The sequence below is a fragment of the Abramis brama genome, assembly GCF_963993115.1.
Source record: "Abramis brama genome assembly, chromosome: 16".
NCBI lineage: Eukaryota > Metazoa > Chordata > Actinopteri > Cypriniformes > Leuciscidae > Abramis > Abramis brama.
Genome location: NC_139978.1, coordinates 22,728,071 through 22,749,107, shown reverse-complemented (window position 1 = coordinate 22,749,107; position 21,037 = coordinate 22,728,071). Strand labels below are relative to the sequence as shown.

Here is a 21,037-nt window from a genome sequence, read left to right as displayed (position 1 = left end):
CAGCACTGTGGACTCTACTTTGTATTTGTCTGAGAAAGATTTATTTTTATTTGTTTGTTGATTGATTGATTGATTGATTGATTGACTGATTGATTGGAGTGATTGCATGCATGTGTGCATTTAATTTATCATAGATTTACAAAGATGTGCCATGACTTGGGTCATATGGTCATGAGTTATGAGTTATGGTTAAGCCCCTCAGGCTAAGGCACCAAAAATCCCCAAGCTTGTTAAAAGCCACTTTTATACAATACACCAGAGATTTGTGGCTGTGTCTTTCAGATTTGAGTGCCAGAACTAATTATGCCTGGAAAAAATAGTTTACATAGTCTCCAGTGAAAATTCACTATAAAGATCTTTTTTAGAAACCACTCCGATTTGTTCTAGAACACTGTCATTTGAAGTCATGCATCTACTCCATGTTCCCCTTGGTGCACATCTGTCCTAGTTTCTCTAAGGCAACAGGCGTGTGCTTATACGTCAGTCTTTTAGACTGTCAGGAAAGTGGAATTTGCTGACTTTTTCCCGTTTTTATTTTTATTTAAACATGGCCAAATGTGTTAAACACAGCTGAAAGTACCTGAAAGTATGACGAATATTGAATAAACAAACATGGAGAAGAGATTTAGAAGTAGATTTTTGTGAATGACTAACATTCCTCTTTTCTGTGGACTATGTTCTGCCCTAACACAACACTACGTCTTTTTCCTTAATCTGCTTATGAGTTTAAAAGTCATGATAAAAGGAGGGTCAGTCACCATTTACTTTTATACTGTCGCATGTCCTTTTGTGTTCCACAGTGACTGAAGAAAAAAATCAGGTTATGATACTGAGTAAATGACAGAATGATCAACCCCGTTAAGAACTATTGAGCTATTATGAGTTATTTTTTGCCCGGCAGGGGGCGCAGGGGTTCCTCGAGGAAAATAAGTGGAGGATTTAAAGGTAAGGTAGGTTCTGTGTGGCCATGGTAACGGCTTTACCTGCGACCTGAATGGAGGAGACCCGAGAATAGGAATAGATCAACTGCTCTATATTTACTGGCAGGGAACTCCTTCTCTCTTGAATTGTTCGTCTGAGATAATTTTTTTTTATTTTGCCATGGAGCCCTTCTATGAATCGACACAGTTAGATTGTAGCTTTGCTTTGTGTTTTCAAAGTAGCCTAAATCAAACAATCAGCTTTTACTTTCGATAATAAAAATTAATATTTTACGTTTTATGGTTGCATATATAACGCATTTATATAATTCATGACTCAAGACTCAAGTCCGAAGATTCGTGTAAATTAAACAGTTCCACCTGGCTTTATCAATACTTTTGTTCTTTTTCATTCACTTCTGTTACAGAGAGTGCTTCCGTATATTTCTCAGCGCTCAGCTTTGCTTGAGTTGAGAATTTGGCCCTGAACCCCCCGCTATAGCCTCTTCACCCACTTCCTAAATCTCTCACACACGCTTCAAAAGGGGTGGAGCTTCAGTCTCATGCTGCTCTGCGATTGGCCATTTTCGAAGTCCATCAGAACTTGACGCTCGCTCTCGAACTCTGACCGCGCCCCCGAGGCTCAGCGGCTCGCGGTGGAACAGAAGAGAGTGTCCGCGCCTTGTCAGGAGGCACCAACGTTCTGTTCTTTCTTACTGGAAAAAACGAGAATATTTGAACTCATTCATGGCGAAATTAGTTTTATTCGACGTCCAGAAACATATCCATTCCGGACCGCGGCTCTGACAACGACAGGCGACGAGAAAATCCGCAGCTCTCAGCGGTTGGAGTTTACCGAGGATTTTCATAGCAGTTTCGTGCTTGGAGGCGCTCGAGTGCCGGTGTCGTCGTCTCCGTGGGCGCCTTTTCGTGCTTTCTGGTGACAGCTGACACTTGTCCGATTTCCGAAGACTAGAAGGCCTGATCTGTCTCCCTCCTGTCCGGTTCACCGGGTGTTCCTGTCAGTGCCGGGCCGCCTGCACACTCACCCCGGCGCGGCCTCGCTCCTTACCGAGTCCCCGGCGACGACACAGCTACCTCCCCGGTAGAGCCAGTTAACTTACCCACACTCCTCTAATTCACCTTCCGTGTTTAGAACTACCAAAAACAGTGGATCCTAGGAGAAATAACGGACAAGAGAGACGCGGATCTGTGCGCTGGTGATATAGACAGACAGAGCTGTCATACAACATTTCAACAGCTCTCTGAATTGACATATTGAGTTTTTTCTTTCACGCGATTGGCTTCTTCTCTCGTGCATATCCGTTATTAAGGTATTAGACAACAAAACGTCAATTATACAAACTAATCACGCGTTGTGCAAAGGCAAGGCCTCGTCTGCTAACTCCGATAGCTACATCGCTAACTCCCAGCCTGGGTTTAATCAGCTTCTAATCTTATTAACCGCACTTTTTGACTCTTATTCATCGCTTATTTTGTTCCATACGACACAATAGCGAAGCGATTTTAATTTATAGTTACTGGTTCAACGCACAATACGGTATTCCTAGCCAAGAGATCTATTGAGCAAAAGCAGGAGGAAACAGAGCTGTCAGCCTTTATTTTCTACTACTCGGCCTGATTAACTCCAACCTTGGGAAACAAACCCCCCCGAAGAATCATCTTATGTGTTGTGCTTGTTTCAGCTGACCTTTGCTACCAAAATTAACTAAGTCCCTCGCGAGCTTCTTGCGCAGCAACCCGCTGCATGCACTGATACGGGAAAGACTTGATTTATATTTTTATACCATAGTTCAGGAGCCGTTTAGAACAGGTTCAAATATCTGCACAAACCTTCTACTACTGTTTAGCCATGAGTATTGAGATTCCAGTCGGTCTGACGGAGCTGCTCCAAGGCTACACCGTAGAGGTGCTGCGCCAGAGGCCGCCGGACCTGGTGGAGTTTGCCGTGCAGTATTTCACCCGTCTGCGGGACACCAGGAACCAGGACGGGTCCGGGGTCGCCACCGCCAAATCCGGGGGGAAGGGAGTGATGTTTGATGGCGAACCGATGCAGACAGAGTCGAACGGCGAGGACGATGACGAGGACGATGACTCAGACTTTGAGCGTGAGTGCCTCTTTATTAAATCAGCTTATTACGCCACCTGTAAAAGATGAAGATATCGCTGCTTGAGAATGTTTTAGTGTATACCGTGTTTGCACGGCTAACAAGGGTGTCAGATCTCCCTTGAGATGGGTAACGTGAGGAACAGCCTTTTCTAGGCTGTTTCCATGGCACTCGCTCGAGCTCTCATCCAAGCGCTTGATTGACAGAGTGACAAGTGGCGCCCGCGCAAGGCATCCCCAGAATGCATGCAAAATTAAGATGGGATAGTATGCACGCTTAATAGATTTGCATTAATATTTATGCATTTCTGTTCTTGAATAGAGACGGCTGTGGTGTGTGATCGGTCTAGCGTTGTTAGCCCATTCGTGCTGTATGAATTGCTTGTATGAATGGATGCGGGATGGCCATTGAGAATGCTAACGGATTTTTCATAATGGAGAGAGGTGCGCTCGCGCACATCAAAGCAGTCCCTCTTTCCTTTCATGTAGTGCAGAGCGAGCAGCTGCAAAAGCAGGCAGATTTCACTGGCAGACATTTAAGTCATCATTTGTGAATTAAAACATTCTTAAAAAGAAGTCATTGATCTGGACCATTGAGAAGAGTGAGGAAGAGGTGTGGAAATGGATGCATGGATTGTTTGTTACACATTCCTAAATCACTTAGGCCTAATTATATTTCATCAAACCACATGATATGCAGTGTTTCAGACACCTGTCTGTGTGGATTATGTCTTGTTTACGCTGATCGTTTGATATTTAATTCTGCAATTGTTTTTCACATCCTCTTACAAAACGGAATGGGAAAATCAATGCCAACTGTGTGTTAAATCTGATCTCAGATCAGTGAGTGTGAAGGTTTATGTGCTCTTTCAGTGGTTTGACTTTGAGCAGGTACATCATTCTCTTTCCACATCCTAATATGCATACTTCACTGCTATATTGAATGCAAAAATGACAGAATATTTACCATATTTGGTTGGACTAAAGCATGTAGGCTAGATGACATTTTAGAGACAACTTTTAATTTGTATGTATGTGCATTTAGTAGGCAAACAATACAGAATGACCCACTGCTTCCAACGAGATTCTGAAGTGTGCAGCCAGTTTCATATCCCATAATTTTGTGGGAAGCTGACGAGCTGTCAGATTTGAAAGGTTGGTAAATTAAGAAAAAGCTTGAGTGGCTTTTCGAGTGCAAGTGTTGTAGTTACCAAGAAAGTTGTTGTTATAGTGTTGTCACAATTCTGGAATTTCTAATTTCGTTATGATACCTTAAATTAATCACCAACACGCATTCACTGGAGCACCACGAGTCACGGCATGCGTGTTCTTGACTTGAGAGCAGATGTTGTTGAGTTGGACAGAGATTAATATTTTTTAAATAAAGTGGTAAATTATGATTTTTGCACAAGCAAAGCACTCACATCGCTTCATAAGGTTAAACCTTTGAGGTTAAACCACTGGAGTCACATGGATTTACCTTAATGATGTCTTTACTATCTTTCTGGGGCTTGAAAGTGTTAGTTGCGTAGGCTGTTAATGGAGGAACAGAAAACTCTCTGATTTAATTAAAAAGATTTTTAGCGGGTTAGCGCAATTAGCCAAGAAAAATAAGTCAATTTGGTACTTGTGAGCTGTTTGAGGGCGAACCTGGGTTCGAATGACGCCAGAGTTCGGTTCGTTTGGATGATGTGAACGCTGTCTTCCGAACTTGGGTGCACCGCGTGTGTGTGTGTGTACACTTACCTTGACGAAAAGCAGGATTGATGCACTGCAAGCAGAGAGATGATTTCTGCTTACCTCCGCAAAAATTGTCTTCGGCGGACAGCCCGCTAGAACGATTTTAGTACTTTTGCGGCAGACAGACGCAAGCGTGTTTCTGTATCTTTTCTTTGAAAACAAAACCAAAGCTTCAACAAAAGAACAAATGTGAAGCGAGCAATTCTATCCATTTTGACGCCTTTTCATTCATAGCGGTTACCAAGCAACGCGATTACGCGCCAGCTGCAGCTGCCAGCTTGATTTGGATCCACGGTTTGGATACAAATAATATAGTGTGAACAACACAGTCCATCGGGGGGAGGGGGGAGCAATCGAACTCTGGTTTGGAACAGGCAATCGAACCAAGTGTGAAAGCGCCCTAAGAGGCGGCTTTATGTATGCGCCTCTTCTATAGATCAGTGGTGTGCGGTCTTTTGTGGTGATTGCGAAACCTGCAGTAATGAGTAAAATTATGTGCAATTGTAATACCCACAACCCCACAAAATTCAGGCCCTGTAACACCAACATTATTCAACCACAGAGCGAATGAAACGGGTTTATAAGAGTAAGCAGGTGTGTGTCAAACTTTCAATTCGCCGTCGGAGAGAAGAGAGATTGAGAATGTACAGCTGATATCGGTGTATCGATACTGCAGAAAAGGAGTATTGGAATCGTTTCAGATATTGACACGTATTTGAAAACACCCGAGTAGATTTTCACAGTTATTGTTAGTACGTCATAGGCCAAAAACATCTGGGGGATTATTAGGTTGCGGCCTGTTAATGAATATGTCCCTGAAGCGTAAATGACGCTGGGAATTGACGTGCTTCACTAGCAATTCTCGCTTGAAGTGTGAATGTCCGCACACAAACATTGTTGGCCCTGCTAATTCTGCACCGGCTTCTTCTTTGCAGTATTTGCACAGCATAACATCTTTATCTTGCTTGTATTGTAGCCACGGAAAATCGTCTAGCTATTCTTTTTGGAACCTGTACTTTTTAACGTTACCTGTCACTGATATTTTCTGCTTTTTACAAGGAACAACAGCACCAACATCTTGTTCTTGTTCAACGTCTTATTCCTTTTGTTCGAAGCTATACTCTGTTCTGCCTCATTTGAGACAAAATGTGATACTATTCATCCCAACACAAGACAATTTCAACGCCACAGTAGCCTCAACTTATTTCGCGCCGTTTGGTTGACTGGCATTAAAAGTGTGAAACGTCACTGTTGATATGTAACGAACTTGTAAGGGCATTTGGGAGTTGTAGTTTTTAGCTTCGATCGTTCAGTCGCACAAGTGCGCCTAAATATCTTTTCATGGTCACAAATGCACTGTAGAGCCCTGCAAAGTACAAGTTTGTATTCAGGTAGAGCAGTTAATTAGCTCAGATAGTCGTCAGCACATCCAATCACAATAGCGGGATGGGTTCTGCGTTAGACACGTATTGTTCCACAGCAGAGCTTCAGTGATCTGAGGAATCAAGAGCATGCCGGGGCATGTTTGAACAGTTAAAGCATAGGTAAGACCATCCCACCTTGACCTTTCTTACTTTGCGTCATGCTGTCAAGAAAATATCTACACATCCCTGCAGAACTGGCAAAATGTATCACGCAGAAGTTTGGATGGATTTGATGTCTCTTAGATTTGCATACTTTATCATGTATATTGTTGGTTTCTGTGAGAATTTAGATACATGATCACAATTGGTTTTGGGTAAAGAGTAGTTAAAAGTTTCATAAGCAGTTTCAGCTGTTTCAGTATCAGCTTCCGCCAGACTTTGGCACTAAACTAGAACACCACCATCCCTTCAACCACATGGCCTATCTACAAAACCGCTTGCCTGAATGCACAAAAAAGCATTTCTGATTTGCCTCAGGCTGTTAAAGGCACTTTATGTCTGGTATCTCTGAAAAGCAAAAAAACAACAACAAAAACAGCACCCTAGTTACTAATAGAAAAGATGTACTGTAAATTAAAGTGAAATGAATTGAAGTATAAAAGAAGTGTGTGTCTAAGTGCAAGTGTATAGCTTGTCTGTCTGGAGGATAGTGTACTCTTTGTTTTAAGCAAGATAATCAGAGAGGAACAGAGCCGTCTGCTGTTTTAAGGACTCAGAGTCTCACTCGCACAACAACCTGCAATATCTGACAGGGTGTCAAAGAACCTGTTTGTGCTGCTCCTAACTGCTAAGTTGCCTGTTGTTCATTTAATAGGACACAAGTTGCAATAATGTTTTTGCATCATCTCAAACTCAATATTGAGCGTGATCCTTTTTCACATTGCAGACATACGAAACTAAACCTTGAAAAAGAGAACTGTAGTTTTTTCAGTCAGTTAGCGTGTTGTCTCAGCCATGATGTGCTGTATCTGAGAAGGTCTTCGTGGCCTTTACTAAGCCAAAATCATGTTTTTGCAGTTTGTCGAGAATTAACTAATAAAGGGCCTGAATAATTTGTTAAAATGGCTACCATAAAAGTAACATGAATAATTGTCTTTTCCTTATCAGAAACAAAAATATTGCACTATATATTTCTTAAGGTGCAGGAAAATTAAATAAAAATGAATTTACTGGAGTAGTAATTGCTTTTCTACTTGACCTTTTTTGAGTTTTAATCCTTTTTCTTTATTTAGAGCTCAGAAAGAAGAAAGTAAATGTTACATGTTTTTGGCTTTACTACAGGTCCCGTCACATATTAGGAATACACACCAGCTACTGGCTGTCATTCAGAGAAAATGCTTTGGTATTGTTTTCATGTCTTTCCTGTATTGTTTGTGTGTTTTGAATGCCTGGGTGTGTCTATCTTTTATTCTTCATGTTAGAGGTTTCCGATAACAATCTGGACTTTAGTACTTCCTCCTATCTATCAGCAAGAGGGTGACTAACTACCCTGACCCTGTTTGTTCTTCCCACCCTGGTCATTGATTTCAGAAGCTGCATTATAGTGTTGTCGTAAGAGCTTATGAAGTGTTATCTCTAGGGCTGTAATCAACCAAAGAAAATCTTGGTCGACTGAAGTCCTGAAATTTTCGACTAAAAATCGACTAAAAATTATGTTAGGAAAAAAAGCGTTAAATTAATTAGCTGCGCACTGTGCGCAGTACTTGGTAGCCTTGTTGTCCGCCTAAATGGATTATAAATAAACATAAAAAACTAGTAGGTTATTTGCAGTATATTAAATCGTTTTTGACCTTATTATTTTGCACTGAAATGAGTCTGACACACGAGTCTGTCGGCTCTGACAGCGTTGCATCACGTGCACCTGCGCAATATCAGAGCCTATGATTTACGAAAATAGTGATATCATCACAAGCACTTTTGAGGAATATGCAACATAATTAAAACAATTGTTTTTGTCATATGTATTATAATAACTGACAGACACTAACGTTATCATTTCAGCCGCTCTGTGCAGCTCAGCTTCGCGGCTGAGACATGAATAGACTATTAACTTTTTAAAAAAATGCTGCCACACTGCCGATGTCTTTGTTGACATGGTAGAAGAGGACTGACTATGAATTAAACGCTCTCACAATTAAATAATATTCAGCAAACCTTCTAGTAGCCTACTTTCTTCAATCTGTCTCTCTTCTCCTGTGGGTCGGGCTAATCCAAAAGAAGGGGGGTGTTCTGAAGACAGACTGTTACCTGGGAAACAGGGGTGCTCTGAAAACACCCCCATTAGCAATTAGTGCTTTCCACCTGATGAAATGAACGCGTCAATACTGATGAAATGAACGCGCCAAAAAATAGAGCCAGAGCCAGAACGTATCGACCAAATAATCGACTAATCGACTAGTAGATTACAGCCCTAGTTATCTCAGCAGCTGGTCATACACTTCAGGTTATCATTTCTGCATTTTTGAGCCCTGCACTCGGAGAAAACAAGTTAAGATGAAGTTATTTAGGTTTAAGAGTTCATATTGCCATACATTTATTGCATAAACCATCTGTCCAATAGTGCAACAGAGCTGTTCCCTCTCAAGACATCGTGGGTAAGGCCAAAGGTTAGACAGGATGTGGAAACCCTGCACATTATCTACATTGTTGCCTATTATAGTCTCCAATTAAATATAATTGTTCATTTCCTCTCTCCTAACCACTCAGCAGAGTGGGAAACATTGTTCTGATCCCATTTTTTGCACGTTAGTTGACAACAACACACACAAATACACAAGATTACTCCTCAGCCTTTGTAAGATGTTTGCAGGTCAGTCTGATTAGTGGTGGTGGCTCAAGGAGAGCAGGTCATTGGGACAGGAGGAGTGCAACCAATGGGAGGACTCCAATTGCGAGGTGTATGTTTTGATTGGACATGCCTTGACCTTTAGCTAGCACCACATAATACTGTATCAGCCAATCAGAGACGGGTTAAAAGAACAGACAGGGACCTTGTCCAGTCAGGGTGCAGATTAAGCAGACTGATGGCCTTGTCTAATCAGAGCTGACCTCGCCTCTAATGTTCATATTATGCACACAAACACACATTTGCAGATATTTTAACACCACTGAATCCTTGCATATGCTTTTGTAAAGTTAATAGAAAGTGAATAAAATGGGTGTTTTTTGAGTAAATATCTGCTACTGTTGATCCTGCCATTCATGCTCTCTCACTGCAAGTAATCTTCTGGCTGTCAGTAAGGGGTTAAAGCCACAGGCACAGTGCTAGACAGATCCACACGACCTTATAAGGGCTAAAGAGAGAGAAAGAGAAGGGGAGAAATGGAGCACTGAGAAAGATAGACAAAGTTTTTAGAGAGTAAAGGAAAAGGGGGGGGATTCAGACATCAAGATTGATTGCTTACAGCAGGAAGGGATGAGAGTATTTTCCTCTTGTTTACGAGTTGTACAGCTGTTTGGGATTTTATTAATCAGTTGAGCAGCTTTCTCCGTGTGTGAGTGGGGTTCTTTATTGTGTTATGGTAGTGTTACATAGTGTAGACTCTCTTGTGCTTTTGTGAACGTGTTTTCTCTGATCGGATAGCTATTCGAGATGGATTTAAATCCGATCACTCAAACCACTTCAGGAGGTGGTTTGAAACGCATTCCAAAGGCGTACTTGAGAAGTATAAATGCATCTGGTTGTTGAAGCCACATATGTAAATTTGACTCCTTCCAAAAAGGTGTAAAAGCATGTGAGCGTGAGATATGACAGCTCTACCTCAAAACGCATCGCCACAGATATGGCCTGCCGCAAGTGAGTAGCTGAGCAAATATCTCTTCAGCAAGTCGACGCACAAACTGCTGCAAATGAAACAAAGTTCACTTCCTGAAGCTCATTCAAAGGAGAGAGACTAAATTATCTTAGCAGTGCTGATGCCGCTTTCTCTCCTTTTGTGGTCTTTGATCTTAAAATTAGCTGATGATAGATAAATTGCAGCTTAAATCTGTTTCTTTCGATGACGTGAACTCCGTTAAATTTGCATATGGAGTAGGAATTGAAGAACGGATTTATATTCATTTTGCGGAGACACATTTATGTGGCCAAGTGTAAATGGAAGTTTTAACAAAATGGATAGCTATCTGATCAGTTAAAACGCATAAAGTGTAAACAGGCCCTATGAGTTGACCATAGACCGATTCATTTGAAATTATAGCAGTAGTGAACCGTAACTCTTGAACCTTGGCCCTCTCACCCCCTTGCCTCGTTGGGAAAAAAGTAAACTCATCCTAAAATTGGCCTAGCCTACCTTTTGACAAGAAATGCCACAAGCAAACATCAGTGTGAGCGTGAGAGTTATCACCAAAATTAAACAAAAAGTAATAAAATGCAAATCATCATTACAAAGAATTGTATCATCACACAATCAGCATGCATTTCACACGGAATATGGTGACAACTAGCCACAAAACCAGCTAAATTTAATGTAAGCCAATGCATCGTGACAGCTCTCAGACCAGAGCATTAATATATATCATATATTATACCATTTATTTAAATGATACTGGCACAGCAGCCATGTATGTAACAGACCTTATCGAACATGTGATTTGGGAAAAATGCAACTTTTATGCAGAATTACAGCAAATGTCCATGGTCGCCAAGTTAGTAAATTTACAGACTGACCAGTTATTCTGCAAAATAACAGTTTTTCTCAACTAAAGCGGTGGCCAGAATAAAATCAGTCACATAACCTATTAGATTTTACATAACAGCAAACAATTCCAGCAGTAAAGCTGCGTTTACACTACAAGCGACTTTGTCGCTGCATGTCTCCAGTGGCTGGCGGTGAGGTTGCTAGTGGGCATTCCCACTACTGGTTGCCTAGTATTGTTTGTGAGTGGAGCAATGCTGTGGTTAAAATGCTTTAAAAAGCTTTTGCTTTCTGCACAAAATTAAGATCTGGTGTAAGTCTTCCTTTGCAGATTAACTCCAGCTTTCCCTTAAAAGTTAATCTTGAAAACGGCATGGATAATAAATTGGCAATGCTAAATTGGCAAAATTTCCGATTTCCATAGAGAAAAGCGCCCCTGATTGTGTTCCTCAAAGTGGGCAGAACGTGCCATAAACTTGTAATAACAAGCCCCACCCATTTAAAGGGACGATATGATTGGTCAATTTTCCTGCCATTTGAAATTCGTCTCTCATTGACTCTCTATGGCTTGGCACTCTGTAATTTCACAGCTGGACCACCAATCACAGTGCTGAAGGCGCTAGGCAAGAAAAATCCTAATATGGAGAAAAGACATCTACACAACATACACTGAATAGGCAGATTTAAAAGGGTTTATTTCCTCAAAAATATTACATTTTTATTGTCAAATAAAAAATTTTTTTTACTATTATTTATTATAATAATATTATTCTAAGAAATCTCGAGCACTTAATCAGCATATCAGGATGATTTCTGAAGGATCATGTGATTGAAGACTAGAGAGTGATGATGCTGAAAATTCAGCTTTTCCATCCTACGAATAAATGGCATTGATTTGATGTTTTGTGTTTTATCATAGTTGGGAATGGTTGTTTATGCATGTTGCGTGAGAGAGAAAAGCTGATTTGTAGTTTAGGTGCTGATTCTTACATAAGTGATTTTCGCTGTGCCATCACAGAGATCACACACACATATTCTGTTTACTTTTCAAATTACTAGTCTCTCTCTCTCTCTCTCTCTCTCTCTCATTCATTGCTGGCAAATATTAGCCAGAGAGAGAGTGATAAGACTGTGCATGAAGATATCTAGAATGACATGGAGGGAGATAAGAAGACAGACAGGACAAATATCGGGTTTCTCTTGTTTGTAGTTACTATTGCTCATACTTATCCTAAAATATAAAAAATTGGCAGATTTATACATAATTGTGTAATATGTTATACCTCCAATCATATGGCTTGCTGACTTCTTTTTTTAAGCAGTCAGATTGAAAGTGGATGAAAAAGTCCTATAGAAATAGAAGTTTTTCCATAGATTTTTTTCATTTATTTTTTTAAATCATGGAAAATATTAAATTCCCTATATCTAGATGATATGTGTATATAGTCTCTTATGCTCACCAAGGCAATTTATTTGATCAAAAGTTAATCTTGAAAACGGAATGGATAATAAATTGGCAATGCTAAATTGGCAAAATTTGCGTTTTCCATAGCGAAAAGCGCTTGCTATTTTATTTAAATAATAACATTATTCTTTTATATTATATTTTAAAATAATTTGTATTCCCGTGATGGAAAGCTGCATTTTCATCAGTGTCACAGGATCCTTCAGAAATCATTCTAATATTCTGATTTGCGGCTTAAGAAACATTTCTTACTATTTTCAATGTTGAAAACAGTTGTGCTCCTTAATGTTTTTGTGGAAATTGTGATGCATTTTTCTGATTCTTTGATGAATAGAAAGTCATAAATGAATAAAAAATCATTTATAATTGTCTTTGCTATCAGTTTTGATCAATTTAATGCATTCTAGCTGAATAAAAGAAAGGATTTACTTGGAAAAAAATGGCTTTACTTTAAAAAACAATTCCTACAAGAAAAGTGGACAGTGATATAAGTACTATGATACTCATGCTATAGTATTAGACTTGTATCTTGTGTGCTGCTATATTCCATCTCCTCTGAAGCCATACTGCAAAAATGCAAATGAAATCTGAGAACAATGTGGTGGGAAAGATTTTCAGTAAACGTTGTAAATTATCCATTAAAGATTGCCCTCACAGTCACACCCATATTCTTTCCCTTTTCTTCCTTCCAGTGTCATTCTGTATTTCCTCTCTCTCTCTCTCTCTCTCTCTCTCTCTCTCTCTCACTCTCTCTCTCTCTCACTCTCTCTCTCTCTCTCTCTCTATCTCTCTCTCTCTCTCTCTCTCTCTCTCTCTCTCTCTCTCTCTCTCTCTCTCTCTCTCTCTCTCTCTCTCTCTCTCTCTCTCTCTCTCTCTCTCTCTCTCTCTCTCTCTCTCTCTCTCTCTCTAATTTTGAGAAGATTTGGTGTTGTAATGGAGCATTGTGTGTTATTTCTGAAGATGAGTTAGTTTTTTCTTTGTAATGTCCCCCTCTTTTGTGAGGCTTGATGGTATCTGTTATTGTGTGTTGGTTTAAGATGTGTTGATTAGTTTTTTTCCCTTCTGTTGTAATAGTTGTGTGAATTATTGTGAATAAAGGTTTTTTCAAAATTCTCTCTCTCTCTCTCTCTCTCTCTCTCTCTCTCTCTCTCTCTCTTTCTCTTTCTCTTTCTCTCTCTCTCTCTCTCTCTCTCTCTCTCTCTGGTTGTCAAGAGAGAGTGAGTGGGTGTGTATTTTGGGGGGATAGTTATAGTCTTCCTTGTATTTTGTTGTCATGGCAACTTTGTCCACTTGATATCCCCTACACGTGAGGTTGAAGCACCCCATCTCACTATACTTCATGCGCTCATGCATGCACTCATTTCTTTGAGTGCTCTCACAACAAGTCTGTGTATTAAGCCGCCTTATCTGGGCATTGCCAGCCACACACAGTGTTAAGTAATTTGCAAAGAGGTGTAAATCTGAATGCTTATGTGTGAATGCCCACAATTCGCTGTTGCAGGTTAATTACTGTAAGAATGTGTTTTAAACATGATCATACATTTAGGTTTGTGAAAATCTACGTGTTTGTTACAGAGCTATAGGTTATGAACAGAACGTCTTAAGACGGTAGTTCACTAATAAGGGAGAGATGTGAGAGAAAGCTCATTGCTAGTTTTACACCAAAGAGTTAATGGAGTGATGGATTGTAACAGTGCCATGAGAAAGGAGGAGGAGGGTGTGCAGACCTGCAGGGCTCCTGAGAGTCGTGCTAGTGCACTCAGCTGTGATCGTACACACATAATTGCAATCTCCTGAAACTGGTACAGCCTGTAGGACAGGCCTTTTTCTGACCTTACTGAATATTTAACATGCCCACACAGTTACTGAAGGGCACATGTGAAATTTGGAGACTAAATTTGATCGTGAACATTGTCTGAGAGTCTGCAGTTCTCAGCGAGCATAGGGGAATTTGTACAGTCATTAACTCTCTCTGTCTTTCTCTCCACAGCTCCTCCCCCCAGCAGATTTAACCGAAGAGTGTCGGGTGAGTTCTGTTTGACGTCATTGCACTAATCATGTGGTTTAAAGTGTGTGTGTGAGTGTCAGATAAGTGCTCTGCCTTTCCGTCATTTCCCTTTGTGTTTGTTTTATTGTAATTACTGTACGTGGCCAGTATGCCCACTCATTCTGCCCCTTTCAAATGTGCTCCAGTAAAAAAATCCACTTTTACACATCATCATATGAAGGAATCTAGATATGCTACCTGTAAAGACACGTTTAATGCATGGAGAATATATATATTTTTTCATAAGTGTGAAGTTAAGCATTGTCCATTCTGTCATCTCTGTAAATTAAACACTTCTAGTGTAGAGGTTTTAAACTGCCTATGTGGCCTGTGGAAAATCTGAGAGAAAATACAATATTTTACAAAAAGTTTGCCATACAAAATAAAAATCTTGCCAATTGTTAAGAGAACTAAATATTTAGTTTATTCATTTGTTTGTTTGTAACAAATAAATGTAAGTTGTTTCTATGATACGTTTGGGGTCAGTAAGATTTTTTTTTTAATTGTTTTTGAAAGACATTATGTTCACCAAGGCTGCATTTATTTGATAAAAAAATACAGTAAAAGCAGTTATATTGTCAAATATTATTACAATTCAAAATAACTTAAAATTGGAAACATCATGCTGTTTTTATTACAACTTGTTTTTTTTCTTTTCTTTTTTTTTTTGCTTCACATGCATGTGGCTTTGGTGAAGACTTCTAAGTAATTAAATAGTCATTTGTTTTCATAGTGTGTGCGGAGGCATTTAACCCTGATGATGATGAGGAAGACTCTGAGCCGAGAGTTGTTCATCCAAAAACAGACGAGCAGCGTTGTAGATTACAGGAGGCCTGCAAGGACATTCTGCTGTTCAAGGCTCTAGATCAGGTACACACACACACACACACACACACACAGAGATATGAGGGCTATTAAACTGTATACAGACGTCATCCAGGTTGTGTGTGCAGGCCAGTCAGTCAGGTTTGGTTTGCATGTGCGACTGATCACACGTGCCTTAATCAGCCAGTCGGTTCATTGTTGGAGGAAATTATTAACATACTGTTACTTGAACTGATTAGCACTCTTCATTTTCTGCTGATGTCATATAACACATAGTTTTTCCCTGTTTGGTGCACACATAAACGTGATGTATACTGTTTTAATTTTATATAAATATAATATTTTTAACTGTGGTAGTTTCACGGCAGTGAATTAAAAGACACAACTTAGCAGAGAGGATTTATGCTAAAAGTCACGGTCAACATGGTAAAACCTGCTTCAAAAAGTTACGTCTTTAAATTCACCTCTTCAAAATTACCATTATAGTTTTATGAGATAATTTCTAGATATTTTTCACCTTTTTTAATGTCTGTCAAATTATTTTTTCTTGCATTCATTCTGCACTTAAACGGTAGACTATGTTCACTTGCATGTGGGTATCTTTTGGTATAGAACTGTGTATCACTCTTTTGTCCCCCCCTTCTTTGTTCAGAATTGTGCACCATGAGTGTTGAGGTTTCAAGATGGCATGTCGAGATAAAAAAATAGTTGAAACATGTCTGGACCCTCACGCTTTATTCCATTCTGTTGCACTCTGTCTAGCTGTTGTGTGAACCATAAGAAACTTGCCTATATTTATATATATTTTTTTTAAATATGTAGTTTTACATAAATCTGTACTATATGATTCAGAGCACACAAACACATTTCCTTCATCAGACACTGTCTCTCTCTGGTACAGGAGCAGTTTTCAGAGGTGCTGGACGCCATGTTTGAGGTTCTTGTGAAGCCACAAGATCACGTCATTGATCAGGGAGATGATGGGGATAACTTTTATGTAATCGAGAGGTGTGTATTTTAAAGTGTTTTTTTGAATATTACCTTTCATATAGTGTGTAGTATAGCTGTTTTTGAATGTAATAGGTCTGCAAAGTTTCAAAGATCAAAGTGCACGATAAATTGAGTCTCCTAAAAGAAAGAATTGATTCTGACCTGCCGAAACGAGTCGTCAACAATTCCAGTTTTACTTCCGGTTACATATCTACCTAACAATGTAACAAATTTGCATTATGCCAGCCTTTGATCATCATTGGCTGCCCGTGAATGTCTACTTTGATCCGCGCTCATACACCGAGAACAATCGTGCTCGGACTCGGACCGCAGCAAACGTGCCCAGTGTGAAAGCCCCCTGAATCTTCGAATAAACTGTTTTTAGGCCCTTTGAGAAATGAGATGATGTGCAATGTATATTATGAAAGAATTAAAGTTGAAATTGACCTTAGATGCATGTAAACCTATTGTAGGAGACCTCCAAAACTAAATCTGGAACCTTTAAAATAGCTTAATGGGGCACTTTAATAAACAGGTTTATGTGTGCTGCCAGTTTGTGTATGGTATTCCTGTGCAACGTTTTACATATATCCTGATTTTGGGTAACAAATCAAACACTTATTTTAATCTTTGATTAATCTATCAGTTGTTTTCCCAGTCAGATTTTTAAAAATCTGACATTTTACTTCCAGCATTTTGTGTAAAAAGTGGATATTTTTCTAATAATAAGCAAATATAAAAAAGTAAACCTACAAATGCATCTACTGCTACTGGATACTTTGTTACTGTTAATTTCTAAAAATGTACTTGCATTGCCTACTGTATGCACAGCACATTACATGTTTAAACGAAAAGCTAAATGTAATGTCCAATTTGTGATTTGATAAAGGAACTGAGAGGTTAAAAACTCTTTATGTTAATGCCTATTCATTGTTTATCTCAAACCATAGTAATGTTCCTCATTTTGAATGTCAATACCTAAAGGTCAGAATATTTGAATGAAGTGTAGCAACTATATAATTACCACACAGCACTAACTGAATGTATGTTTTTGTGTATTTGTAGGGGCGTGTATGATATTGTGGTAAAGAAGGATGGTGTGGGCTGTTGTGTGGGTCAGTATAATAATAAGGGCAGTTTCGGAGAACTGGCCCTCATGTACAACACTCCACGTGCTGCAACCATCATTGCTACAGAGGATGGAGCCCTCTGGGGACTGGTGAGTGTGTGAGAGAGCATGCCGTACCCTGTTGACAAAGTGCTCTATAACAGCACCGCCTTGTGGTCGGAACACTGAATGACTGCTGCTTCACTTTCACAGTGCTTTCATAGCAATTATGAAATGACAATAAGTGTGACAGAAGCATGAATCCAGATCCTAATACAACAGAGTTTTCAGCTGAACGGTATGTCTGTTTCAGGATCGGGCGACTTTCCGTAGACTCGTAGTGAAGAATAATGCAAAGAAGAGAAGGGTGTATGAAATCTTCATAGAGTCTGTTCCACTGCTCAAATCACTGGAGGTGAGAAAATGATTGTAAAAACATTTATTCTGTTGACAAACGTGTTGTTTAGTGGTTCTGTGAAGAAAAACTTTAGGAGGAAGAGAAGAACATTGTTGCATTCTTAGACCGGTAATGAAATGATGAATACTTACCCCATCTTACCCCACGTTTCATAGTTATCTGAGAGGATGAAGATTGTTGATGTGCTGGGTGTGAAATCATTTCATGATGGAGAGAGGATCATTATGCAGGTGAGCTTTGCAGTTGCCCCAAAAAGTAGGACATAAGTGTATAAGTATCATTGGACAACAACAGTCTTTACAATAATTAGCTTTTTTTTAAAAAACTTTCAAGCAAAACAGTTCATTAAAAGAAGTTTGTTAGGTTTTAAATGTAATACAAAAGATTCAAAATTCTGGTGGTCAAATGTTCATTACTGTTATAACCTCCATCGGTTGCCAGGACATCTGTATCTTAATAACTCCAATTTAACGCCATACAGTAAACTCACATAAAGCGATCTATACTACATATCAAATCTCATTTGAATGATTGTTCATATCATCGCCATATTTAAACTATCGCCGAGCTCTAAACTGCTAAATGGACTATATTTAAAACACACACACACACACACACATCAAGTGTAGTTATAGCACTGTAATAATGGAGCAGAACTAAAGATCAGGACTCTGACTTATGCTATTGTATCATTAATCATTATTATTATTGTGGACTGCTCTATTACCAGGGTGATAAAGCTGATTGCTTTTACATTGTGGAGTCTGGAGACGTGAAGATTATGATGAAGAGTAAAGTGAGTTCTTTATTTTTTTCCCTCTCTTTCATTCCCTCTCTTTCATTGTTATATTGTAAAATTTTCATTTTTTAATGTTAAGGTTATGTTATTGTTATTGTTATGTTTATTTGTTAAATTGATTCCCCTAAAATTTTAAGCATGCTGAGTCTGACTAGCTGGAGACTTCTGCTTAACCAATGGCTTAGGTTTGGGGCGGGACTATTTGTTTGGCTAACCAATAATTTTTGCAGTTCTACTTGGTGATTTGTAGCAATGTAAAAACATTTAATTTTTAAATGGCTCTTTCTGTGTGTTTCTGTGTCTCCCAGACGAAAGCAGACAGACAGGATAACACCGAGGTCGAGATCGCTCGCTGCAGTAGAGGGCAGTATTTCGGAGAACTCGCTCTCGTCACTAATAAACCACGTGCTGCCTCAGCCTATGCTGTAGGGGACGTCAAATGCTTGGGTAAGTGTCTCTGTGGGCATCCGACTTGTATTTATGTATTGAAGTAAAATGTGTGCCAAGTGCTCATACAACATCACATGACTGATGTTTATGTATTTCAGTGATTGATGTACAAGCCTTCGAGCGCTTGCTGGGATCCTGCAAGGAGATCATGAAGAGGAATATCGCCCATTATGAGGAGCAGCTGGTGGCTCTGTTTGGATCCAGCGTGGACCTGAGGGACTGAGACAGACTGGCCGTGCCTTACACACACACACACACACACACACTATACAACACAACACATAGGTTATACACTCCCAAAACATTTTGTAGGCACACATTCCTTTTTATGTGCACACACACATACTCCATCAAACACGCTCACACTTTCAAATCATACCTCACAAACACACACACGCCTGTTATTGCGTCAGCTGTTCAGTACGAAATAAAAGCATTACCAGCTCAACTGCTGTGACCCTGAACTAACCACAGCCTGGAGAGGACATATGCGCACACACACACACATTCACTTTCACCAAAAATTCCCAGCCAAGGACCCATCCTTTCTCATGGTCGCTTGCAGTCACAACAAAGAAAAAAAGAAAAAGAGACCAGATAAAAGAATCTATGTTTAAACGAGAAAAAAGTTAATATCTTTCAATAAAAAAATGCAAAAAAGCGCAAAAATTGAACGTTTTAGAGCATTTTATGACAATGCAAAGCTTTGATAAACTTGTTTAAATATGACCTGTTTCCTTCCCTGCTGTTGGTGCATAAAAGTTTTTTGCTGGTGGTATCCACAGTGACTCGTTCTCCTTACTTAAACTCCACATTGTATTGATTAATGTATTACTATTATTATTATTATTATTACATATTTTTGTTGAAGGGTTGACTCGCTGTTACACCGCCCCCTAATTGGAGGATGCGAGGCCGAATCTAGTGCGAATTTTTTCCCTTTAGTCTTTCTGAATGAATCGTCCTGAAAAATAAATAAAGCAGACATTTTGGTAACCTGCTGGGACTCTTATGTTGCGAATGGTTGTGTGTGCGTGTGTGTGTGTGTTTGTTGGACGATGTGGTCTGTAATTACAGGAACAGTGCCATTTAAATATCAGGAATCAGTTTTGTTTGTAATCTTTTGATTGGAGACACCATACAAGTGTTTTGGAATGGAGTGTTATTTTTTCTTTAGGGCGTTAGCTGGCTATTGTTAGTTTATCACCTTTGAGGGTTGGCTAGTTTCAGCATTTACAGATTGTACTTTTAATAAACTTTCGATAAATCAGGGTGTCTACTTTCATTTGGGGATTTTTTTTTTTCATGGGAAGGGTTTTTCTGAAAAACAATACCTTACATGGGCTACATTAAATGAGTTGATGGAAATGTGCCTTTATTGATTATCATTTACTTTTCCCTACAATTACCTCAGAGTAAATATTAAATTGTTACTTTATTGTTTTAAACTTTCTAATGGGTTCTATTGAGCAACTGAGCCATTTTGTCTCTAGTTTCTCACAGGTTTACTTGTGACTTGAAACAGTCTGGTTGCGTCCTACTGTGAGAGATTAAAACACTCTTCTCAAGAGACACTTGCTGGCGTTTTCCTGCTCTTTTCTTAGCAAAATTCACTCATCACGAAATGAAGGCTTGAAGTGAATGCCTGGTTATTTCAAGGACCTTGTCACAAGTCCATTCTTTCTGAATTTCTATTTATTTTTTGCCATGTGTTCACGCTTAAGAATGATTTGGTAATTCTCCTGTACCATTTTGTGCAAAGAAATGCTCTGACAAGTCTTACCCAATTGGTTCCATTGTCTTCAGCATTAGTCTGATGATGATTCACTGGGCTATGTAACACTTTTATGTGTCAAGAAATTACACCCATTTAAATGTTTTGGTTGAAAATACTCACCTGTTACTCAAAAATGGCTTTTATCTTGCACCAGAAAATTTAGTTTTATTTGTAACTTTTTTTGCAGCAACATTTTATGACTTTTGATAAGAAAATCTTATTTTCCTGATCAATATTGACAGGCTTTTTTTGGTAATGGATCTACCAGACTTGCTAGAACATTATATATACAAGGAAGTTGAAGGAACCCTA

The 21,037-nt window shown here is 39.2% G+C and overlaps 1 protein-coding gene across 1 annotated transcript; it reads left to right on the top strand.

The window, feature by feature from the left end:
• Positions 1–64: 64 nt before the first annotated feature.
• On the top strand, positions 65–20,218 carry prkar2aa (protein kinase, cAMP-dependent, regulatory, type II, alpha A). Its single transcript, XM_084087477.1, has 10 exons — positions 65–3,049; positions 14,302–14,337; positions 15,092–15,228; positions 16,085–16,191; positions 17,239–17,392; positions 17,595–17,696; positions 17,855–17,929; positions 18,430–18,495; positions 18,807–18,945; positions 19,047–20,218. Exons 1-10 carry the CDS (start codon positions 2,794–2,796, stop codon positions 19,169–19,171), a joined length of 1,197 nt encoding a protein of 398 aa, XP_083943603.1. The 5' UTR covers positions 65–2,793; the 3' UTR covers positions 19,172–20,218.
• Positions 20,219–21,037: the final 819 nt, after the last annotated feature.